At 44.0% G+C, this 26,500-nt stretch overlaps 1 protein-coding gene across 2 annotated transcripts in view; it reads left to right on the forward strand.

Annotated features, from left to right (window-relative positions):
• The window catches only part of SLC1A2 (solute carrier family 1 member 2), a 401,007-nt gene that overhangs the window by 330,183 nt on the left and 44,324 nt on the right, over positions 1-26,500 (forward strand). For both annotated transcript variants that reach the window (XM_086959544.1, XM_086959542.1), the window contains exons 6-7: positions 21,679-21,805; positions 24,948-25,181. In XM_086959544.1, the coding sequence (XP_086815670.1) occupies positions 21,679-21,805; positions 24,948-25,181 (361 nt within the window). The remainder of the gene's footprint in view (positions 1-21,678; positions 21,806-24,947; positions 25,182-26,500) is intronic.

A 26,500-nucleotide genomic window follows, 5' to 3' on the forward strand; every position in this document is an offset into this window, starting at 1 on the left:
TTGTCTTGGTGCCCAAAGCTGCTGCGCCTGGTGCCACTCCAGAACTCCGGTTTTGTGTGGACTACCGTGGGCTCAATGCGGTCACGAAGACTGACGCACACCCCAACCCCAGAGCTGATGAGCTCGTTGATCGGTTGGGAGCTGCCCAATACCTCAGTACCTTTGATTTGACCTCTGGGTACTGGTAGATTGCCTTAACTGATGGGGCCATAGAGAGGTCAGCTTTTTCCACACCAGAGGGGCACTTCCAGTTCCTAGTCATGCCCTTTGGGTTGAAGAATGCCCCTGCCATGTTCCAGAGACTGGTTAACCAGGTACTGTCCAGGCTGGAGGAATTCAGCGCCACATACCTGGATGACATTGCTGTGTACAGCTCCACGTGGGAGGAACACTTGTAACACCTCTGTGAAGTGTTGAAGGCTCTGCAAAGGGCAGGCCTCACTATCAAGGCCAGCAAGTGCCAGATAGGGCAGGAATCTGTGATGTATTTGGGACACCAGGTGGGGAACGGCCAGGTGGCCCCCATACAGGCAAAGATTGATACCATTCTGGCTTGGGAGCCCCCCAAAACCCAGACGGAGGTGAGAGCCTTTTTAGGTCTCACCGGGTATTACAGACGGTTTGTCAAGGGATATGGCACCATCGTTGCCTCCTTGACAGAGCTGACTTCTAGAAAGCAGCCCAAGAACGTGAACTGGACCGAAGCCTGCAGGACTGCTTTTGACACCCTGAAGACTGCCATGTGCACAGCCCCTGTGCTCAAGGCACCTGATTTCTCCAGTGAGTTCTTAGTGCAGACAGACGCTTCAGAGCATGGTGTGGGAGCAGTACTCTCACAAATCACAGAGGAGGGAGGAGACCAGCCGGTAGCTTTCATTAGTAGGAGGCTACTCCTCAGGGAACAGAGGTGCAGTGCGATTGAGAGAGAAGCTTTTGCTGTGGTCAGGGCTCTGAAGAAGTTGAGGCCCTACCTGTTTGGGACTCACTTCCGTGTTGAGACCGACCACAGGCCCCTCAGGTGGTTAATGCAAATGAGGGGTGAAAACCCAAAACTGTTGAGGTGGTCCATCTCCCTACAGGGAATGGACTTTACGGTGGAACACCGCCCTGGTGCAGAGCACGCCAACGCTGATGGTCTGTCCAGGTTTTTCCGCCTTAGTGAAGAGAACCCCGAAGAGGGTGGGTAGTTCTCCCCACTTTCAGCTGGAGGGGACACGTGTTAGACCTGGCATCTTTGGCGTGGTTTTCCCCTATCTTTTTGCCTCTGCCTCCTGTATTTTTGATGCTGTGCTGGATTTCGTTTTTGCTGGTTTAGATGCTTTGGACACTCAGTGCCAGAGTGTAATGCTCCCTATGTAAATTGTTATCATGATTAGATATACATGATTGGCATATTTGTATCACCACGAAGTCCCTAGTAAAGTGCACTGGGTGTGCCAGGGCTGGTGATGACAAATGCCACTAGTGGGGCTGCACCACTGATTGTGCCACCCACATGAGTAGCCCTAAAATGGTGTCTCGGGCCTGCCACTGCAGTGCCTGTGTGCAGTCTAGAAACTGCTGTGTCCTCCTGGTCAGTGTCCCCACTGATCAGGCCTAACTCTTCCCTTTTTGTGCACATTAGTCACACCTATGGAAGGCCCAAGGTACCCCCCTGGGCAGGGTGCAGTGTATGTGAAAGGTGGATTGGTGTCACTACAACGCATGCTTTTACATCGCATGCCTTTACAACGCGGTTTTTACCACGCAGTCCATTACAACGCATAATGCTTTTAGGCGCTGGATAGTGAATTTTTTAATTTACTATTCCAACTCCAGTCCCCGTGGATAGCAGGGAAGGTGTTGGATAGTAAATTAAATATATTCCCTATCCTAGAGCGCCCCCCAGCGCAATGCGTTGTAATGGTATGCGTTGTAATGGTTGCGATGTAATGGTAGTGCGTTGTAAAAAATGCGTTGTAAGTGATGTTCCCCGTGAAAGGTAGAGCATGTACTGGTGCAGGTGACATGCTCTGGTAGTGAAAGGCAGCCATTTTCGTTTTTCACTATTGTAAGGCTATCTTGCTCCATAGGTTAACATGGGGGATGTCGGCTACAGTGGCTACCAGCATTTCTTCCCATAGGAACAAGATAGGATATAAGAGTCTAGTATCCCTGAACTCAGAATTTAATAACACATCTTTTAGGAAAGGTTGTTTTTAAATCCTGTGTTTGAGAACAGCACTATTCGAAAGTAGCTGTTCTCTTGTCTTACCCTTCTGTGTGCCTTGGCCTGTTTGTGTATTGACTGTCTGGTTTGAGAGTGACAGGGGCTTGGGATTCCCTGGGAGGCTGGCTGAGTCAGCCCTAGGCTGAATGACTGCATTTGCAACCTGAGTGGTGGGAGGAGTTAGCACCTGGGCCTGAATAGGGCTGTGCCTGCCTGCCACAATGCTGGCTCCACCTCCTGCTGGGTGGCTGACGACCCTGCCCCTCACTCTGAAAGGAAAGGAGAAGCCAGGAAAACAAAGTACTCAAGAAACACCCATAACTGGTTCAGACCGGGCTCAGGACCCACATGCACAAAGAGAACAAAGACTTTTAGGGGTATAAGTACAGGACCCCTAAAAGAAAATTAGATCATCCTGGAATCAAGAAGGAACCTCTGCCAAGGAGAAAGCTGAATCTGAAGAAGTAAGACTGTCCTGTTGTTGCTCTGCTGGACTGACCTGTTGCTTTGCTGCCAAGGAGAGAGGAACGACTTTGCTGTTGTGCTGTGTCCCCGGTCTTGAAGGAATCTCCGCAAGGCCTGAGAAGAGCTGGCTCCCTGTTCTGAAGTCCCAGGAACAAAAGGACTTTATCCCCAACTTCCCTGAACTCTGCTGATCAAGTTCTGTCCTTCCTAGAGTGCTTGATCCAGTTGTGGGGCCTCTGGAAGTTGTACCTGTGCTGGGAAGCTTGAAACTAAGCTTCAGAGACTTTTGCAATTGAAAAGTATCGCATCGCTCGCTGCGGAGCGCATCCCCGACAGTGCGAGAAGTTTCCCGCCCCTACGAAGGTCGAGATCGTCGCAGCGCCTGTTGCCGCTGTCAGAGCCATCGCATCCTTCGTTTGCGGGTCGCACCCGATTGGTGCGGGAAGCCTAACATCGCTGCGAGTGTCGTCGCAGAAACCATCGCATCGAAGAGCTGCGAGAGAGAAGATCACTGCTGGTTCGCGCTTCGTCGCCCCGGAGATCGTTGCAACTCCAAAGATCGTTGCATCGTGCCTTTGCAAGAACAAACTTCCTATGGAACCTACGCACCGGAATCCATACAAGTGCCCTTCCTCCCCATACAGACTGGATTCGTCGCAACACGCCCGCTGCTGCAGCGGGGCTGTCGCATCGCCTCCCCAGGGTCTCAGGAGCAACGCATCGCTTGTTTTCCACCGCACCAGCTTCTGCTTGTGGCACTTTGTCTTAACTAAAAGGTACAGTGAGTAAACATGACGCAACTGTGAACTTTTCACACATCTGGGGATTATTTTATCGCAACCTAAAGAACTTACATCACAACCTTAAGAACTCTTTTGAAACCATATTCTTGAACTGTGTGTGCTGGATATGTGTCGTTTTTGTCTTGTGTAGTTTAGATTAAATACCTTTATTTTTCTACACTGTTGTGGAGTCAGTTTGTGGTGTTTTCACTGTGTTACTGTGAGTGTTGGTACAAATACTTTATACATTGCCTTCTGATTAGCCTTGACTGCTCTAGAGGGTGAGCAGGGGTTATCTCAGAGGGTTTCCTCCTTGCCCTGACTAGAAGCAAGGGTCCCTATTTGGACAGTGGTACCTACCTCTGACAACCAGAGACCCCCAGTTCTAACAGCTCCATAACATCCTAGTGTCATTAAGGTAGTCAGAGGAGAGGGATTGAGGGCACAAGGTGGAGGGCTTCAATGGTGCTGACTTCAAGCGGCCTGAAGGAACCCATGCTCCTCTGCATTACTGGTGACCCTGATCCCTCTGGAAATAATGAAGGCCAGCACTGCACACACTCATTCTTGCTGCTAAGGATTAGTTTACCAAACAATTACCTCTTTCTAGTTGCTAGAATAAAACATTCAATCCACGTAGCCATTTTTCTCAAGTTGGACTATCCATGAAAGGCAGGGTCATGTATGTTTCCTGAAGGATGTGAGAAGGGTAGGGAGCTCAACACAGTGTAATCAAGGGTAGAATTTGTCTTATAAAGATTTTGCCAGTTTCCGGGAGGCAACATTCCATCATCCTGTAGTTATGACCTAACGGAAGGTTTAATGGCTACACACATAGAGGTTAAATTAAAATTACCATTTATTCCTGATTTTCCTGCTTTATTATCAACTAACCTATGTTACTCAAATGTTTTTCTTGTAACACGGTGGTATTTCCTCTGTATTTACATATGAACAAAATACAAAAGAGCACCCTCTGTGTGTAAGTCCCTTCCAGCGATGTAAAGTATTTACCAATTACAAGCAGAAGTTCTCTAAGACTCTGAATGTATGTGCCAACCTGAAATTTCCTCTTAATATTTAATTTAGCATACTCAGTAGAGTCCAGGCTTGTTAGTGCACTGTGTTGTATTGTTTTACCCTGGGCAAAGCACTACGCTACGCTCGTGTAGTTTGCGAAGTTTCCGCTACTTCACACTACGCAAATTGCACGTAGCACAGTGCAAACACGCGTAGCGTAGTGTAGAAGTCATTTTTTACTTGCTCGCGGTCCTCAGCGTCAAGTTGGCGACCGCGAGCAAGCAAAATGACAACCTGGCGAGACTTTTTCCTCGTTCGCGATCAGCAACCTCCCTGGATAACGAATGATGCTAGCTACTGCCAGTCCGGCCCTTTATGTGCATTTAATTATAAAATATCTGCAATTTATTTACTGCAGTTTACTGATTAACTAATTTAATGCCATTCTCATTTGTATGTAATTTTTGCCAAATTCACAACAATCATTTTGATTGTGATATGGACAACAAAGGAAGTATATTAAGGGAAAGCTTATCCCTTCCTTGGGTGGGCATCAGCGGTGTGCAGTAGGTGATTCCAAAAGCTATTTGCAGTCTATAAGTACAGAATGCTTGTATGTTGACTGTTCGACCTGTTATTCTTAGGGTGGTCTTCCCCCAACCTTTTTGCTTTTGACCTCCACTGTTGCTGTATCTTAATGTTAGCTTTAGGACGCTGAGCACCTTACCACTGCTGATCAGTGCTAAAGTGCATGTGCTTCTTCCCTAAACATGTATGTAATTGGTGTATACCAGATTGGCATATTTAATTTTCTTGTGAGTGGTATACCATATACCCAGGACCTGTAAGTTAAGTGGTTAAAGGATTGTGCCACCCACAGAAGTAGCCATTCAAACCCTTTTCAGGCCTGCCACTGCAGTGCCTGTGTGTGCAGTTTCCTGCCACTTCGACTTGGCATTTTAAACTACTTGCTAAGCCCTAAACTACCTTTTCTCTATGTATAGGAGACCCCTAAGGTAGGGCCTAGGTATCCTAAATCCCTAAATGCAGGGTGCTATGTAAGTAAAAGGTAGGAAATAGCCTATTTCCTTTTTCACTAGTGTGAGTCCTTCTCCTTTCATAGGTAAACTTTGGGAACTCCTTAAAACTCTTTTAGCTGTAATTACTGGTCAGAGGGTTGTAGATTTTTGAAGTTTCCAATGGTATTGAAAAATCCTACTTACTGGTAAAGATGGATTTAACTCTAATGTTTTAGGAATTACACTATTAGACAGTGGGCATTTCTTTAGATCTACTGCTCTGTGTGTCTCCAATACACGTCTGGGCAGGATGATGGTGCAGAGACAGAATATCGATGTAAAAATATCGACTTGCACAAATATCGAAGTAAAAATATCATGGGTCAGAAATATCGTCAGAAAAAATATTGTGGTCAAGAATATCGATTTTAGGTAAGTAATATCAATGTTTAAAATATAGAAGTGTTTAATATCGTTTACAAAAATATAGTTGTTAAAAATATAGATTTTTTACTATTGTTGTGTATTTTAGTATATATTTTGTATGTATGTGATGTATGTTTTTTTATATAACAATTGTTTGTATTTTTATTATATGTGTTAAAAATGTAGTCGTTTTTTTAATTAAATAAAAGCAATTTAATTTTATTGTAATAAACATTAATTTTACATAGATTTTTAAATTTAAATGTTTCTCAAAAATTTATCTTTACATCTGTATGTGTAGCTCTTGGTCTAATATTTACAATCAATTTAGAAACATGCAAGTTAATAGAATGAGACTTTACCCAGTATCATCTACATAAAACTTCCCATACTGTTAGTCGTTTCGAGGTTAACCAACCACAAAGTTGTGCAGAGGTTGGCAAAAGTCTCTGTCGCATACCAGGAGGCTGCAGCTGAATGTATAGTTCAGTTTTCATTACAGTATAATAGATCTTTGTCATGCATCCGATGTTGGTGAGCGCCTCTGCACCAATTTCATAGCCTAAATTAAAAAAAGTTATTAAAATACTTTATAATTAAATAACAAATATGCATTATTGTTTTCTTTTTGTTACATTAACTTATATTTATGTATATTTTTTTAGTGTAACATTTTTTATTGGGGTTTTGCATTACAGTGTTCCATTTGAGACATCAGACATATCGCAGTTTAACAATCATTTGTGTGTATTTTGAGCATCAGCAATAGTTACAAATGGCAATGTCAATTATTTTCTAGTCCACAAAATATATCATCGTATCATTGTCCACATATCTACTACTGATTTGCTCCATTGTGTGGTCATGTATTCTGCTGTGTCTGGTCCATTGTGGTACATGGTGGCGCTGGTTGGTATATCACCCCCTCCTCTGTTCATGTATGCCGTCCCCTTTAGGGTGCCTGGTCATCTATTATGTACGGTTGAGTCAGCGTCGGAATTGCCGATGGGAATTTAACTGTGAACTGTGGGAAGGAAAACCTGGGGGGGGGGGGGGTGGGGGGAACGTATAGAGCGGGCAAGGGTGATCAGTTGTGACGAGTGATGAGTAAACTGGCTACAGGTCTGCTGGGTGAGCCATGAGGTTGTTGGTGGGGAAAAGAGCGGTCGTGGGGGTGGAAAATAATCCCAGGGGTGGTGTCCATCTAAACTATTCAACCCACTTGCCTAGGTATTACTCCGCAATAGCTGGGATCAGGGTCGTTAAAAACTTTATTAGTTATTAATATTTTTTTCTTTGAAATTTGCGTTTTTAGTACAGTAGCGGGTTGTGGATTTATAGGGGAATAGGGTGGAAAGTAATTTAATTATATTAAATGTATTGATTATTTTTAGCAGCTATTAATTGTTTATTTTATTTATTTAGCATTTTTAGTATCATAGCGGGTTGAGGATTTATAGGGGAATAAAGTGGGAAGTAATTTAATCATATTAAATGTGTTGAATAGTTTTTATTTATTAATATTTGTTTAATTGAGATTATATAGTGTTAATTTTGGAAGTGTTTTTTTATGAATGAATAATTTGTTGTTAATCACACAATTGGTAATTACTTATGGTAATTGTGTAAATATTTTTAGGGGTGTGTTATGGTATCTAAAGGTGTAAATAGTGGGAAGGGTGGGGAGGTATATATATTTAATTGATTATTCAATAATTAGTTAATACATTTTAATTAATTAATTAGTAATAAATTATGGTAAATGTGTAATTATTTTTGGTGTGTGTTGTGATGTTTATAGTTGTAAGTGGTGGGAAGAGTGGGTAATAATTAATTTTTAATTGATAAATGAATAATTAGTTGTTAATTTAAATTAATTAAGTAGTAATTAATTATGGTAATTGTGTAATTAGTTTTAGGTGTGTGTTGTGGTGTTCACAGGTGAATTGGGTTGGAAGTAATTTATTTTTAATTGATTAATTAATAATTAGTTGTTAATTACTGTAAATTAATGAATTAAAAAATAAATATAGTAATTGTGTAATTAGTTTTAGATGTGTGTTGCGTTTATTATAGTGTTAAAGCAAGTGTATATTTATTATTATTATTTTGTATTAATAATAATGTTTTAATTTATTATCCATGATGTTCATTATGGAAATAAAGTTAAATATAGCTTTTTAAGTGTTTTTAAGGGTTTAGTGTTATAGGGTAGGAAATTAAATAAAACATTTATGTTTTACATAATTTTTTTGTTTGTTAATATTTGCTCCTTTTAAATTATTGTTTTTAAATGTATTTATTAATTTATTTTATATAACATTTGTAGCATTTTGTTATATGTAATTTATATTATAATGTGTACTTTTTATTTGTTTAAGATTTTTAAATGTATATTCGTTTTATCTTATTTATTTATTTATTATGATTTGTTAATTTTTTTCTATTGTTTAAATGTTATTAGTAATTTGTGTTTCTCTGCAATCCAGCACTTTCCCCACTTTTGCATTCACCGTAGTGGGATGAGTAATTTGTATTCCTCTGCTATCCAGCACTTTCCCTGCTGAAGCACTGACTGGAGTGGGAATAGTAATTTTTATGCCTCCACTATCCTATACTTTCCCTACTGTTGCACTCACTGGAGTGGGAATAGTAAATATTACCCCTGTGCTATCCAGCACTTACTCTACTGTTACACTCTTTGGAAAAGGAATAGTAATTTTTACCCCTCCGCTATCCAACATTTTCCCTACTGTTGCACCTACTGGAGTGGGAATAGTAATGATTACCCCTCCGCTATCCAGCACTTCCTCTACTGTTACACTCACTGGAGTGGGAATACAAATTTTCATTCCTCTGCTATCCAGCATTTTCCCTACTGTTGCACTCACTGGAGTGGGGATAGTAATCTTTACCCTTCTGCTATCCAGCCCTTTTCCTAGTGTAGCACTCACTGGAGTGGGTATAGTAATTTTGACCCCTTCACTATCCCTCACTTTCCCTACTATTGCACTTACTGGAGTGTAAATAGCAATTTTTACCCCTTCACTATCCAACATTTCCCCCACTGCTGTATTTATTGTATTGCAAAATGTATTTTCTTTATTTTCATTATTTTATGTTTTAAATTATTATAGAATGATTTTTTTTTTTTAAATATTGATATATATATATTATTTTTATATAATTTTAAAGTTTACAAAATAAATAAAGATAATAGTTAAATATATGTATATATTTTTTAAATTAAGTTTATTTGTTATATTTACTCAAAATGTTGTATTTACTTTGTTAAGAATAATACTATTATTTAATATATTTAATATATTTAGTTTTATATATATTTTTAATTGTACATTTTTTACATTTATATTTTTTACTTTGATATTTTTGAATCAATATTTTTTACTTACCGGTTTAAGTGTAGGGAGTCGATGATTTTATATTCTACATTTATATTACTTATTTAGAACATCGATGTTTGTAACATCGATATTTTATCACTGAACCCCGGATGACAACTACACTTTGTGCATTCCCTTCAGGAAGGCACAAGCACAGGGGAGCTAGGTGTGTCTCTGTACCCATCTACATACTGCCTTCTGAATGATGGCCCTGCCTGAGCTAATGGAAGGGAGGGGCTAATACTTCACTTTAATAGGTAGTGGCCTGTCTTAACACAAAGTGTTGACCTGCCACCCATAGATAACCTGGCAGACAGGTCTTGGCTGAAAGGGGTACCTGTTCAGAGAGGTACTTTGAAGACACCCCCACATCAAAAGCCATTTTGGTTATATTTACTGGGTCTTTGACTCTATCAAAACAGATACTTTTTAGATCTGGAACAGAAGCTCTATGAAAAGAGCTGCTGTGCTGCTTAACCCCTTTGATGCTGATGACGAGCTCAGCTAGTCATCAGCTACGGCGCTCATATGCTGATGACGAGCTGAGCTCGTCATGTAACGCGGGTTTTCGAAAAACCCAGCACACAGCGGGAAAACCGCTAGCGCGCAAGGGGTTAAAGGACTCAACTGGACTGCAAATTCAGAAGGCTGCTTTTCTGTTAGTTGCCCTGCTGCCTGCCGCCCTCTGACTCTGCTGGAAGGAGAGCTGTACTCTGCCTTCTCCCAAATGTACTCCAAGGGCTTTGATGTCTTTCCTCCGGTTTTGCTGAACTTGCATGGGGAACAAAAGACTTCTAAATCATCACCTACAGCTCCTGCGCTATTGACTTCTAAGTACCGTTTTTGGTTTATTCTTTAAAAATTCAAAACCTCGGTTCTATTTATTGGATTTTTGTCATTTTTATCTTATTTTACTCATAAAAATATAATCCATATTTTTAACGCTTTCTGTAATATTTTTGTGGTGTATTCATTGTGTTGCTGGGGGTATGCGTTGCACAAATACTTTACACATTGACTCTTTAGATACGCCTGATTGCTCTGTGCCAAGCTACCAGAGGGTGAGCACAAGCTATCTTTTAGTGTGTACCTAACTTACCCTACCTGGGCAGGTGGTTCCTGCCTCGCCGGGGTGCATACCTATGCCACCAGAAATTCCGGTTCAAACATTGACATATATCACAATCACACTCTTCACAATGCTAAACAAGCAGGATATATGGTCTACAAGGCCAGCAGTTTCATAGTAGCCCTGACATTGACATTTCTGTTGTTTGTATTGCCCACTGGGTTTTTGGTTGCATGTGTTGTCATACTTTGCATAATGCAGGTTTCCCTGAATTAGGCATGTACTTCCCTCAATTGTGTATTGTTTATTGAAAGAGAACAGAACTCTGAGACACCTTGGATCTGAGAGATTGAAGGACTGGGTTTTTCTAAGACCCAGCGGTGCCAGGGATACCACCTGAAACCTTCGTGGGTTACCTGTTCCGGCGTACAAATGACAGAGACACGGGACACTTCCTTCGGCGTCAAAGATTCGAGGTTTATTTACTGCAGGGAACACAGAAGTCACAAGAAGTACATAGCATGTATGTTCAAGGAGACTGCTTCAAATTGTATCTGTGGATCGCTCCTTTTATACAGTTTTTCGTCATAAGATAACATGGCAAACAAAAGGTTACAACCCTGTTCCCACAGTAAATTTCATAGGGGGTCGCTTTCATGTATTCAGGGCCCGGAACATGATTACAGTAGCATTTGCCGGTTCCCAACTGTAAAAGTACATCTTCCCACCATTAGTGCATTCCATTCGGCTGTAAACAAATCAAGGAAGAGTCAGAAACAGGTGCAGAGGAAGACGAGGATAGCGAACAGATCGAAAAGAGTGTAAAGGGGGTGGTATCAGGAAACACGATTGCAGGGATCAAAGGAGACGTGGCTAATGAATGCAAAACTGAGACAATAGACCGGCACGGCAAGATGAGCCTCGAGCGGGGCCATCTGCCTTACAGTGTCATCCCCCTCGTCATGAAGACACCCTCAAAGGAACACGTGTCTTCCGCAAGAGTAGGAATCCCAGGGTCACGTAGCGGACAGTGTCCGTTCGCTGGCTACTTGAGGGCAAGAAACAAAATGGATGCCGTATCTAAGATGGAACCCGTGGGTTCAGATGAAGAAACCCACGAAACAGACGAATGGTTTAAGCTAGCACAGCGAAAACGCGTATACTCACTAACCTCGTCATTTGCGGTTCAAAGATACCAGACTCGACCATATTCGGGCGAGTCGAAAACACCACTTACAATTGTCACGGAACCTCAAGATGAACGTGCCTCTTGTGAACTTGAACAAAGAATAAACTGACTCCAGAAAAACAAAGGCTAGGCCAGGACAGATTACTTTGTATATCTGGTTTGCCAGGTGTTAAGATGCGAAATGGTAAAGTACTACTCTTGCTTTCCCCCCAAAAACCTAGAACAGCCTCAAAAGTCTTTCCCCGCCCTGGTTCCCTGCACCAAATTCCATCCCACTCATAATGTGGGGGCTAAGTGGTATTTGTGTTATGGGCTCGCGTTGTTGAATGTGGCCATGTATTCTGGAATATACCAAAGCAAAACTAGCACATTCAGTGCTTTCATTCTGCATAATATCTCAGGTTGGTTCAGTTCGCCATGTCTGAAGCAGGCAAAGACGGTGGCCTACAAGTCAATATTAGACGAGCCAATGAGCATGGAGTAGGTCTGGGCGTTTCAGTGATCAGTAAGAGGCCTGAGGCAAGACCCTTCAAGAGGAGCCCATGCAGAAACAGCATATGAGGGTCTCCGAGACCCCTCAACTCACGCAGGGGGGGGAAGGGCATCATTGTGTTACTGCAATAGCTCAGTATAGTAAAATCTAATCAGATTTTCATATTGACCAACAAATAAACAGAAAAAAAAGATGCACTGAAGTTTATAATATTTAAAATCACCCTGTACATATTCATTCCAGATAAAGCGGAAAACGGACTGGATTTTACTGTTTGTTGGACTCACTAGTCCAGCTCTGACTGATGAGGGCTGTTCAGGTTCTAAACACTATTACCTCAGGGAGAGGTGTGGCGCAGCGGCCATGGCGAATGACGCTGGAATCTGGGGATCACGGTTCGATCCCCGGTGCCTGCGGCAGATTAGCCCAGCACCATGTGACTCTGGGCAATAACTTGCTTAATCTTCCCGACGGCCCCCAGCGCCTGGAGACCCTTATGGGTGATTGTTCGCGCTTTACAAATGTGGATTATTATTATTCTAGTGTCACTCGTAAATTAGAAACCAGTGACTTTTAATATACAATGTCATCTTGAGTTTTTTGACTCAATATTGGGGAAAAAATCTATAAATGATCATCTGCTACATTTGTAAACAAAAATAAGTGCAAGAGCTCTCCTTTGGAGGCCACTGTAGCTCTCACCACACAGTGCCCCTTCTATACAGCCAATGATAGAACCAACACAACTACTAACCATCACTCCTACAAGTGTGACAATTCGGGCTATTTCAGGCCTCCAAAGCTATAAGAGTGGCTTGGGCTGTAGGCAATTGTCATTTTTAATTTAATGTATGTTGAATTAATAATTATCTGTTGTTGTGGTCATAAGTAAATGAGCCAGACAGCGCCCCCTTGTGGCAGACTGTTACAAGAGCCAGTGTTGACAATTAAGTGCCGGTGCCGAGCACCGGAAACCTCCTGCTCAAATTAAGCAATGTCATCCCTTTTATGCAGTCTATCCTTCCTTTGACCGTTATTTCTGTCTACCCACCTCTTTTCACAGTTCCACCTTCTCTTACCTCTTTCTTTGCTCCCTCGTTTTTTGTCAATGTTATTTTACCTTTCTACGTTTTCTTTCATTATTCTTGGTACTTCGTTCCATTTAGTCTCTACATCATTCTCTTTTTTCTTTGTTCTTGTCTCCTTTGTTTCATCTTCACGTATTCCTTCTACCCTTTGTTCTTTTGCATCATTCCTTCATCATATATTTCCTTCTTCTTTTTTAACGCTCTTCTTTGTTTCTGCCTCCTGCCTTCTCTCTTCCATTCATTCTTTCTCCCTTCACCGTTCAGCTTTGCTCCCCCCCATCTCCGTCTTCTCTTTTGTACGTCTGCCCACATGTAATAACGATCTTAGATTCTCGTCTTTTATTAAAAATACTTCAGGCGCGTGTTTAATGAAAACACGGAAAGGCAGAGAGAGCTACAGCTGTGCGCGAGGTCCTCTCTGGAGGATAACACTGGGGATGGATACCAAGGCTCGCGCAAAAGTGCTATGCCGCGTGCGTTCATTGGGCAGCCAGAGTGACAAGGGCCAGTTTGATTGACGTGTGTTGGGATTTATGTTGCTGGAACGTAGCTGGGAAGCAGCCAAACAGGGAAACAGACACTGTGGACCCACAGGCAATCCTTTATCAGGGGGGAGTGGAGGAGTTGTAGGAGGGGGATGTATTTGGGTTAGGGTCGGGACAGGGCACTTGGGATACCAGGTACAAATGCATCTACTAAAGACTCCATCTCGTAATGCCGCTCCCCTGCACCTTTGTTTTACGCGTCGCGTGCACACTTGTCAACTAAACCTGCCACTCGAAATGCAGGATTTGTACCTAGACTTTATTCATTACATACCAGCATATGATAATATACACAGTTTTTTGCCTCGAATAACTATAAAAGGTGTTTGTAGGGCTAATTGTAATGGTCCTTAATGTATGAAACTTTCAATGAGTTGTCTTTGCCAGGATTCGAACTCATGACCTGCAAAACACAGTAGACGCCAGCATTAAGTTCTTGGCCCAATGTCAGCCTGTCGTATATTCCCAGGCTTAGCAGCATACCCGGATGAAAGATGGGCCAGCAACATGGCCACTTGAGCAGGCTGCCTGAGGATGCCACCAGGCGCCACAAGGGGATGCTAGAGTGTAATAAATGCCCCAAAATTGTATTTTTGATAGGGAGGGGACACACGGGGACCCACCCGATCACAGTCATCCAAAGTGTAGCCCACTAATTTGTAAAGAGCTCTTAAAACCCTTTCTCGGATCAGGCAGTCAGAGTGGAGTCTGGACCGGAGCACAGTGGAGTAGCTGCATTCCCTCGTGCTTTAAATGTGCAGACGTCGGTAAAGGTGGGGTACCGGTACTCGGATATGTAAGGATGCTTTAATCAAGCATGCTCAGCGCCAGTCTAGAACAGACACTGCAGCCTTCAGGAATGATTCTTAAGTGTTAAATGCAGAACACAACTGCAGGGAAAAGACTCCATTGATTTTTAAATGAAAAGACTCCATTGATTTTTAAATGACGTCAGGTACACAAATATTCAGACTCCTTAATTAGTTCATTTTAATCTCAGAAACCTACTCCTGTAGGGTTTCATGTGTTTGCAGATAATTTCTGACTTTCGGGATGTTTACACAGAATCCTAGGTGTACTCCTCCAAATCTACGACTGTTGTAGATTACCAGCGAATCCTGACGCACAACAATAATTCATGTGTATTTTCCCAATGGGTAAAAAATCTATTTAAAAAAATGAATGCTAAGTGGAGTAGCCCATGTAATACTTAAAAGTATATTTTCTCTGTAGGGAACACATTTTCATTTATATCAAAACACCTTTGCCAGCAGCTGCCTGTCCTATGACAGCGCTACCCCAGAAAGGCACTATTTCTACCGCTGACAGATCTGTTTCCAGGCTGAGAAACTCAATGACAAATGTTTCTGAATGCGCAAAAACCTGCCGGCTTGTGAGCGAGTCTTGCATTTTTAGGTGGCCTTAAAGACTATTTCACTGTAGTAGGAAATCCCACTAGGCACACATTTTCCATTGTCAAAAGTACAATTGGTGGTCGTAAATTCAATTGCAATACTGCGAATGCATCTTTAACACCTGCGTCTCACTTTGGCGCACACACGAGTTTCAAGTTGATTGTTGTCTTCTGTAGCGCTCCGATGCCCAGTCTTTGTCTGGGGTGCTGGATGCTGAACACACCTTGGCCTAGACCAATAAAAAGTGCAAACGCACTCAATGGTGCTAACAATTTGCGAAAAGTGCTCAGTCGCGTGAATTGCACAAGATGTGCCCTGATTTATAACTGTGCTGGTGCTCAGATTCACTTTTGCGTCCACTAATAAGAATGGAATTGGTATTAACAAAACAGGATTGCTAGCATAATTTGAAGCAGTAAATTGCAAAGATATGCATTAGCAATATTTTTCCTGTTTTAATGTAAGCATATTTGGCATGAATTAATAAAGTGTGGAAAAGAATAAAATTGCACATAAGACGCAGGTTATGGTACAGCGGGTCGGCGTGCATATCAGTGATCCCAAAGAGGGAATTGTTTATGTTCAGGTTCAGGCAGAGGGGTGGTCGCACAGCAGGAGTTCTTTATATAAGATGCCTCCTATACCTCACTTAGAGGCAGAACAGTGGGTGGCCTTTAGTAATCATGGCATGACCCATAGCACACCTGGCCTGAGGGGTCAAGAGGCAGCTACAAGCCTCCAAGAGTTTTATTTAATGTCTGTCGTCTACTTTACCCTCTTCAGCAGGTGGGAGGCAGTTGCGAGGTAAAGGATGGGTTAGTGGGCCAGGGCTCTGACGTCATCATGGGTTAAATAGTGTGTCACACTTTTGCTATCTATGGCATTTTACGGCACCAAGTCCCGGACTTATTGTCCTCTGTGGTATATATGAGTAACATGTAAATTGCTGTTTTCGTAATAAAGTCTTGAAGGCCAGGATGACAGGGCCGTCACAGCATCCATCAGCGCCGGTCTGCTTCTCTTTGACACATGCTGGGCGAAAAACGGTGGATTGGGAGGCGGCCCGAGCAATAGTCGGTGGCTGAGAGTAATTTGAGCATTTAATCCATTATCTTCCTGTTTTTACATTATTTTGTGCAACAGGAGGGAGAAGGAATGCAGGGAAGGAGATTGATAAAAACAGTGCTTAATTTGTAAAAAAAAAAAAGATATATATATATAAGTGCCAGAGGTCTAGTCTGGAGGTCTCAGCAGGTAACATCACCTATTGCCCCTGCGAGTGCTGCCAATGGCAGTGCCTACACAACTACTAACCAGCACACTGCTACCAATGTGACAATTCAGACTTTTCCAGGCCCCAAAGCTATTAAAAAACAAGCATTGGAAATGCAATAGGTCTCGCAGCATTAGAGTTAGTGCTTTTAGAATTGTTTATGGGTTTTTTTTGTAAATCTTTAGCATTTTTGTTTCCTGTAGCCAATGCTAAAGAATTACAAATAAAAAAGCCATAAACAAATCTAAAAGCTCTAACTCAAATGCTCCGAGACCTATTGCACTGTGTGAGGGTGAGGGGTTGAGTGAGAGTGAGGGTGAGGGTGAGTGAGGGTGGGTGAGTGAGGGTGAGGGTGAGGGTGAGGGTGAGGGTGAGTGAGGGTGGGTGAGTGAGGGTGAGTGAGGGTGAGTGAGGGTGAGTGAGGGTGAGTGAGAGTGAGTGAGGGTGAGTGAGGGTGAGTGAGAGTGAGGGTGAGTGAGAGTGAGGGTGAGTGAGGGTGAGTGAGGGTGAGGGTGAGTGAGGGTGAGTGAGGGTGAGGGTGAGTGAGGGTGAGTGTGAGTTAGGGTGAGGGGTTGTGGGTGAGGGGTTGAGGGTGAGTGAGGGTGAGTGAGGGTGAGGGGTTGAGGGTGAGTGAGAGTGAGGGTGAGTGAGGGTGGGTGAGGGTGAGTGAGGGTGAGTGAGGGTGAGTGAGGGTGAGTGAGGGTGAGGGGTTGAGGGTGAGTGAGGGTGAGGGCGAGTGAGGTGGTGAGGGTGAGGGGTTGAGGGTGAGGGTAGGTGAGGGGTTGAGGGTGAGTGAGGGTGAGTGAGGGTGATGCTGAGGGGTTGAGGGTGAGTGAGGGTGAGGGGTTGAGGGTGAGTGAGGGTGAGGGGTTGAGGGTGAGTGAGGGTGAGGGATTGAGGGTGAGTGAGGGTGAGGGGTTGAGGGTGAGTGAGGGTGAGGAGTTGAGGATGAGTGAGGGTGAGGGGTTGAGGGTGAGTGAGGGTGAGGGGTTGAGGGTGAGTGAGGGTGAGGGGTTGAGGGTGAGTGAGTGAGTGTGAGTGAGGGGTTGAGGGTGAGTGAGGGTGAGGGGTTGAGGGTGAGTGAGTGAGGGTGAGTGAGGGTGAGGGGTTGAGGGTGAGTGAGGGTGAGTGAGTGAGGGTGAGTGAGGGTGAGTGAGTGAGGGTGAGGTGTTGAGGGTGAGTGAGGGAGGGTGAGGGTGAGTGAGGGTGAGGGTGAGTGAGGGTGAGGATGAGTGAGGGTGAGTGATGGTGAGGGTGAGTGATGGTGAGGGTGAGGGGTTGAGGGTGAGTGAGGGTGAGGGGTTGAGGGTGAGTGAGGGTGAGTGAGGGTGAGGGTGAGTGAGGGTGAGGGTGAGTGAGGGTGAGGGTGAGTGAGGGTGAGGATGAGTGAGGGTGAGTGAGGGTATATACCCAGCTATGTCTTCGTAGTTGTAAAATGTAGTTGAACCTTGCACTGGTAGGCATTAAATTTAACGTGCTACCATAGATATGCTTTCAGAATATTAAATTCGAAATTTACTTTGATTTTGCGTACTTTTGCTGTAAAAAATGTTATTGCCATGTAAATACCTCTTCAATTGCATTCTTGAAAATAAATATTAACCTCTATGAAGTTAAATGTGTATAAATTACCTGTAATTTAAAAAAAAAAGAAAACAGTATTGCTCGGGTTTCCGTGCTTTTGGCATTAAACAGACAATGTGTAACCCAGAGATATTTTTAACAGCTCACTTCCCACTCAAATCGTATGAATACAATTGCTTGCAAGGCACTGAACACATGCAAGGGTTAGTTTTAGCAAGATGCTGAGAGCAGATCTTTTTATTTCATGCACTGAGTTCAGATGCTTGAACTAATAAATCTAACGTACGGTTATGCACATATGATGTAATTAATTTGCTCTAATTTCTGATAAATATAAACCAAGAGCTCAAAGAAGGTCCTATAAACTAAAATAATGCTACGTATACAGACTACTTGGTAATCATTGCTGTGCTGTTGCCAAACCAAACCATCTAAACGGAATGTAGCTATAGATTATGGTTGATTTCTGGCCAGTGAAGAAACAAGAAATCATAACATTTGATTAAAGTGGCAGTTTAGCACTTATCATATGGCCGTCAAGTTGAACTGTCAGGGGCAACTTTAGCTGTCACATCAGACTAAAACAACATACCTATACAGAAAAAAAGCTTCCAACTGTGTTATACGCTTGATGTAGCTACTCTTAGCAGTGTAAATACATTACACCATTACCACTGTGAGGTACTCAAAAGTACACTGGCATGCAAGGAAATTATGAGGTCCTCCAGCACACCACTGGTTCGCGATCACAAAGTAGGTATGGCAAAATCAGTCACGTGCCTGGCAGACCCTGATGTGTGACTGCCACAGATCTAAAGGGGCAATATCCATGCTGCCCGAGAAGCCAGAGTCATCTGAGAGAATTTAAAAACAAGGTCGCTGCGATTTCAGGACCGTGTACATCCATGCCATTGTAAAGGACGAAACTGCAACTGTTAACCAATGACTACGAGGCAATGAATGATCCATCTGTATTCAAAACGTATCCCAGCCTGTGGCAAACGTATATTTCACTGTTCCCTCGCATGTTATCAATTGCTTTCATAAATTACACAATATTGGGAGGTAAGGACATTTCAGTGACGAGAAGCCAACCAGTTATGTCACAGGAGACGAAAAATAAATAACAGCTGTTCTCTCACGGCACTTCCGCTCTCATGGCAGAGCTGGGCTGCAGGAACTCGGAGGTTAAGAAAAAAGAAGCCGGAGGGAAGAGAGGGGAGGGGGGAGGAGAAATGCGACACGGCGGGAAGGGGAGGGGGCGGAGCGGGTCAAATAAACAAAAAACAAGCTGGAGGGAAGAGAGGGGAGGGGGGAGGAGAAATAGACTAAAACAACATACCTATACAGAAAAAAAGCTTCCAACTGTGTTATACGCTTGATGTAGCTACTCTTAGCAGTGTAAATACATTACACCATTACCACTGTGAGGTACTCAAAAGTACTTTGGCATGCAAGGAAATTATGAGGTCCTCCAGCACACCACTGGTTCGCGATCACAAAGTAGGTATGGCAAAATCAGTCACGTGCCTGGCAGACCCTGATGTGTGACTGCCACAGATCTAAAGGGGCAATATCCATGCTGCCCGATAAGCCAGAGTCATCTGAGAGAATTTAAAAACAAGGTCGCTGCGATTTCAGGACCGTGTACATCCATGCCATTGTAAAGGACGAAACTGCAACTGTTAACCAATGACTACGAGGCAATGAATGATCCATCTGTATTAAAAACATATCCCAGCCTGTGGCAAACGTATATTTCACTGTTCCCTCGCATGTTATCAATTGCTTTCATAAATTACACAATATTGGGAGGTAAGGACATTTCAGTGACGAGAAGCCAACCAGTTATGTCACAGGAGACGAAAAATAAATAACAGCTGTTCTCTCACGGCACTTCCGCTCTCATGGCAGAGCTGGGCTGCAGGAACTCGGAGGTTAAGAAAACAAGCGGTATAAGGGCATTATTATGCAGCCTGTTAGAGTTACAATCTACTACCTGGCAGCTGAGTGTTGTGGTATTATTGTGGGCGAGGAGGGTTATATACTGTAATTGCATTAATGGAGCGTTTATTAATCGCCAACGAACCCAAAATCTAGTCCTGCTTTCCGAATGACCAACGCATATGCAAATAACCACCACAGAAGTTGTGGTTATGTAAAAATGGGCCATGCATATTCACTTTGGATATAATAAAAGCTGAGATGGTTTCACTATTTCGGATGAACACTTTTAGCGTCTGAGACATGATCCGTGTACGCACTCCGGCCAGATCCTGAGAGCATGGAATAAAACATGCCAACCTCCCTGTGCGCGCAGCCCTGGGCACCCATCTGGGCATAGCGAGCGCCGTGCCATCCTGCGCTCTCTTCATCCTCTGCCGTGTGAGGAGGTCGCAGAATCCAGGAAAGCTGCCGGCGTCCTACCGCCCCCTCATGTTTCGGGGTTTCCTTGGCAACGTGCTAATGAGATGCGTGTCACATGGCTGCTTAGGTCAATAACCACGAAGGAAATAAATAAACAACAACCGTGTGTACTGCATGTCGATGGCGAGGGCAGAGGCCAATGGGGGGACAGCGGGTGATTGGGGAAGCGCTAAGGCTGACGCAAACAGCGAGGGAAGGGGGGCCTTTGAGAGAGACGGCAGACAGGACCGGCGCCAGGAGATGGGGCCTCGGAGAAGCCTCTGTTGCAGACAGGATCAGCGGGGAGGGGGCGGAGAGGGGAGAGGTGAGACGAAGGAAGGGAGGGGAGGGGGAGGAGAAATGCGACACGGGTAAACAAAAATTTGTAGAGTGGGAAAGACGGACGGACGGAAGAGAGGGGAGGGGGGAGGAGAAATGCGACACGGAGGGAAGGGGAGGGGGCGGAGAGGGGAGAGGTGCGACACGGCGTTAGACGGAAGGAAGAGAGGGGAGGGGGAGGAGAAATGCGACACGGGTAAACAAAGACGGACGTGCACGCGCACGCGCTTTTAAGGTCAATGCGCATGCGCATAAGCTCAATGCGCATGCGCATTGACCTTAAAAGTCACGGGCACTGCAAGGAATCGCCACGATTCCTTGCAGTGCAGATAAAGAGTGGATAACTCGCAATAGTCTCGCTTGCTCGATGCGCATGCGCATCGACAGGCGAGACCTAAAAAGGCTTTGGCAGCCGAGATTAGTTGTTTTTAGCATTTGTTGTTACACAGACATTTCATTCTGCTCATCTCTAAATTATACAAACAGTGACACCATGTGGCAGCTGTCATAAGTGCCGGTGTTGACAATGAAGTGCTGATGCCCAGCACTGGAACCCAGCAGCTCAAATTAAACGCCGGTTAAGTGTTACATTTACATGTTGGGTTGGGTAGGAGAGGCGATATTCTATATGGCTCCCCCTCCTCCGCCGCTGCGTAGCAGTTGAAAGCAAGGGGCAGAGGATTTTTGGGACCGGACCGAGCATGACATAAAATTGTAGATGGGTAAAAAGTGAATTATGGAATGTGTTTCACCTCTGGGTTCTGAGTGACATCAGAGATATCTCAAGTTTCGCTCTTGTCTATTTACTGTCACTCAAACCCCAGAGGTGGAAAACATCCCCAAAATGTACTGTCACATATTTTACCACATTGAGGTTGCCTATGAGTGCTGTATATCTCCCATATATTTAGCATCATTTTAACATCTGAATGATGCTGTAACCCACCTCCAGGTCTGATTGGCTTCTTCATCGCGTTTGGCATCTCCATGGGCAAGATGGGCGAGCAGGCGAGGCTGATGGTCGACTTCTTCAACATCCTGAATGAGATCGTCATGAAGCTGGTGACCATGATCATGTGGTAAGAAATTAATCTTGTTTAATACCCAGGGGAGTGTGGCATGGGAGAAGAAACGGCAGACCATCATTGCAACGCCTCTGGCAGTGCCAACAATGCTATGCGAAATAGCAGCTAGATTTCGACATTTTTTATTTAGTTTTTTTTTCAGGCATATTTTTAACATCTTAGGATACAGACTGGCTTCAACAAAGATAAAAACTGGTTGGAGGGAGGAATCATGGTGGCAGGGGAATCACTTAGCCAGTGGTCAGGCATTTTTTTGCACTAGTAGAATGCAGAAAGTAGTTTTCTTGGTCACTAAGAAACTACTTACGCTATGAAAGATCAAAAGAAAGTTGAACACCATAGGCACGTATTTACTTAAGGTACATAAGCTTGTGTAGCAAATGTATGGACCAATAGGGTCAACTACAAACTAGAATCTCAAGGAACCAGTAATAGAGAATCAGAAGTGCACAGAGATCTCGGTCTGTATAATCCTAAGTGCCCCGGGGTGTAACGGGCGTATGCGCCCAGTTTGCGGGCCCCCGGGGCACTTTGGTATTTCAGTAGGGACGCCGATGCTTGTGCAGCTCCTTCTGTAATACATATAGCACCAGCGCCATCAACAGAGGGCGTCCCCTATTCGCAGGGAGGGGGGGGGGGGGGTGGCCCCATGCACGAGGGACTCTCTTTGTCTCTGCATCCACACCCATTTATAGGCGTGGGTGCAAAGGTAACGAAGCTGTCAGGAGGCACCCTGACAGTCCACTACCTAAAAGGTGGCTCACTGCTAGTGCTCCCCTGATGGTAGACCCTCTGGAAGAGGTAAAGGGGATCCTATGGATCCCCCTCGACATCCCCTTGAAGGTGGGTGCAGTCACTCACTGCATCAGCCTGCAAGGGGATCTCTCACCACTCTTAATAGTGAAGGAGGGTTGCAGCCTGCACAGTGAAACACGGAGCGGCTGCTTCAAAGTCACTCTGCATTTCACTTGAATGTGCTGCCCCCAGAGCAGCACAAGTTCACGACTTCCTGGGGAAGTGCATTCAATCTAATATGGCGCACCCTCCATATTAGCGCTAGGAGCACCTTTTGAAATCTGCGCCTGGTGCTAAGAAAGAAAACACGCCACACTGTATAATACGGCACCTGGTCTCAGATCTGGGAGTGCTTGGTCGGATCCAAACACGTAGAAGTTGCTAAGAAAAAAAATACTTTAAAAACAATCTGAATTTTGACATGCACTACACTATCTACCCACACTATATCAAGTCCACCTACAGAGTAGAGTGTAACTTGACTACTGAAATGTGCCATGCAGGCCCTGTTATTAGTATTAAGTGCTACAAAAATGTGACCATGCCACAATACATTCATCATAGTCACCAGTGGTGCTCTGTGCGCCTTGTGTGTTCCATTGAGGGGAAGTTTTATACTGAATGTCGCTGGTTCCTAGGAAGTAGGAGCAGCAGTCGAGATCCATCCCTGTCTGCCCCATGGACACCCTCCTCTGTGTCCATCCAGAGAGTGACCTGGAGCCCCGGGTCTCCAGCCATAGTCTGAAGTTTCCATAAGCAAACCTTGTGGTATCCATCTGGCTTCGGACCAGTACTAATCGAATGACTCCAAAGTGAACACTCGTGCCTTTCACCAGCGCCTCTGCTCGCGAGAACAATGTCTCTGTGGACGGTCGCTCAGGTGGAACAAAGAACACTGCTGGAGTGGGATCTTTCGTTGACTGCTCATGGAAGCCAGCCATGCCCAAAAGCGAAGCGGCAGTGACCTCAGTTGGTCTCCACTTCTAATGAATGAGCTCTGTTGTCTGTAGGTGGTTCATGAATGAACAGGAACCCACTGAGCTGCAATGCATTGGCTCAAGCAGCAGGGCCACCCCCACCAACGTGTTGTGTAAGTGATATATAATCATCTCCCTTCATCTCCGGAAATAACACCTCAGAGCACCAAGTCATTGGGTGGACAATGCAAGGAAGTCAAACAAGTATTGGGTTGTCGATGCTCTGCTGGCCACCCATTTGCCTTAGAAAGAGGGCACTGACTAACAACACATGATAAGTAATGATACTACTCGGTATATTATTTATCGGTGCAATAAATAGCTCATATTACACGTTTCTGGGGAATAACATGCAGATGTTGGTGTTTAACGCACCATGATACACTTCATACATATGCTTTTCCTCCTTTAAATGTCAGCAGGTTTGATCGGACAGAATGTAATGAAGGTTGCGTTATTTAATGCATCTGGTAATTATTACTAACCGACCCACTCATAATCAAGCGCATAGTGCTTTATTTACCCCAGACTTAGCCCAGTCAGGTTTTAGAGAGCCGTACAACCAGAAATCGAAAACAGACTGGCAGAATTCAGGGCAGGATGGGCAAAGAGTTTTAAAACAGTAACGTCTGATATTCGTGTCAGGGTGTCAGAAAATTATACAGTACAAGGTAGGAATACCCCTAGAATTTGGGCTTGTCTGTTGAGTTGGTTGTCAACAGATACGAATGGCCGTTTTCTTAGTTTTTCTGTATTTTCTTTTTTTGCAGAAAGTTAGTATGCCAATTTCTGATTCCGTTTCAAAAGTGAATGCATTCAGAGCACGAGGAAGGGGTTTACTGCCGGCTGTAGTTTTGCTGGGAAAAGGAATGATTAATTATTATTGGCTGTTTTCTCAGGATGCTAAAAAATGATTCTAGTTTTTCAGTCATTGGTTCATCTGTTCAGTAATATTCCATAAATTGGTTGTACCATTATGAAGTTTAGCTATGGGTGACACAGAACAGGTTGCACTTGGTGGAAGGTACTCACCCATCCAATTTCTACATGTCACAAACTCCTTTTTTTAGTCTGCCTAAAAATGGTTTGACATGCTCACAGTAGAGACTATTGCAATGGACGGGGTCAGACTTTGTTATCGATCTGGCTCTTTTCTTATTCTGAAAATAATTTGACTTTGTGATGTCAGGTATGACTAATGTGATTTACTCGAATATGAAGGCTAAGTGTGTTTTTTGGTGCCCTCTATAAATAATTTACAGCAAAAAAGATTTCCCCAGCCATTTTGTGTAATTGCATTTCTGCCCCGGGCCTCCTGGATCGATGTATTTTTAATACCGCCTGGTGCTTTTTTTGCTTTTCAGGTACTCGCCTCTGGGTATTGCGTGCCTCATTTGCGGCAAAATCATTGCGATCGCCGACCTGGAGGTGGTTGCCAGGCAACTGGGGATGTACATGGTAACCGTGATCGTGGGCCTGATCATCCATGGGGCCATTTTCCTGCCATCGATTTATTTCGCCATCACCCGGAAGAACCCCTTCACTTTCTTCGTTGGAATCTTCCAGGCCTGGATCACGGCTCTGGGCACGGCATCCAGGTAATGCTGCCGTTTCAGGATTTAAATTTAGAAGCCTTTAGGTCAAATCTTTTTACTGAACTTTGCATGAGAGGACGGTGCAAAAAATAAGGCCCGAAATTAACTTTTTTATACAGCAAACCAGAGCACTACTGGAACAGAGGATATACATACCCAGATGTGTTGATCTAGTTTTTGAAGTTTTACACATTTATTTTTGCATTGCTTGGATATTTGGTGTGATCCTAGGCAAATCACTATATCTCACAGTGGGTCCTCTCTTTTCCTGCCAGGATTTTGAGTGTTCGGTAACTAGTAAACCTGTCATATGACCTTTGTTGTGCTACCTGACTGATCCTATAGGCTGGGCCAGTTCGCCTGTTGAATCAGCGTCGAACGTGTGCAATGGTTGAAGCCCTCAATTCAATTTTTGGGGGTGGTGGTGGATGGACACACTTGCTCCCGCGCATCAGCTGGGCAGGTCTCTGGAATGGGGAGGCTCAGCTAAGTGTGGAATAGCACTGTGCAACCTTTGCACAAAATACTATTCACTAATCAGTGCTCACATAGTAGGCACTTGTTGGCATCCTAGGGGAGGCCTGGTGACTCAGGAGAGGCTCATGTTAGTTGGAGCTCCAGAGCTGTAGCTAGTGACACAAACAATGCTAAGAAGGAAAATAAATGATTGTTTTTATTTAGCATACTAGCAGCCCATCCCGACGTTGTCCGGGTATGAATTGCTGCCGGACAATAGTATATTTTGTAGGATTTCGTTTTGATAGCATTTCTAATCTGTGACGGGCCTGTGAAACGCTCCGATTCACAGTGCACTGCTGATGCACTTAAGAGTGCGCGTTCAGTAGTGTGTGAACTCGAGTTTTCCTACTTTATTTTTCCTTGCAATATTATATAGCGCGAACTCGACAACATGGCTTGAGCACAATTTACATTACAGAAGAACACATTCATTTGTGGTAGGCACGGGGAGACAAAGCGATTTGCCTGGAATCACAGGATGTTGAGCTGATGCCGAGATTCGAACATAGCTCCCCAGCTCTAATGTTCGCAATTCTAGAACTTGTGGCGAGAGGTGTGTCTAAAAGTGTATATTGGTGCTGGCCATCAATGAGAGAGACCTATGCATTTTTTAAATCGGTGGTGAAAAAATATGAGTATGTTGCTGGAGATGTGGGCCACCGTGCCACCAATGTACTTACCGAGGGAGGGTAAACACCCATTATTCCGCAACTTTCTTTCCACATACCATCCCTCCGCATACTTTCATTACGAAAGTACCATGACTCGCAATGCCATTATAACGCATGGTATTACTTTTATAT

Source organism: Lissotriton vulgaris, chromosome 2_2 (genome assembly GCF_964263255.1).
Source record: "Lissotriton vulgaris chromosome 2_2, aLisVul1.2, whole genome shotgun sequence".
Classification (NCBI taxonomy): Eukaryota; Metazoa; Chordata; class Amphibia; order Caudata; family Salamandridae; genus Lissotriton; species Lissotriton vulgaris.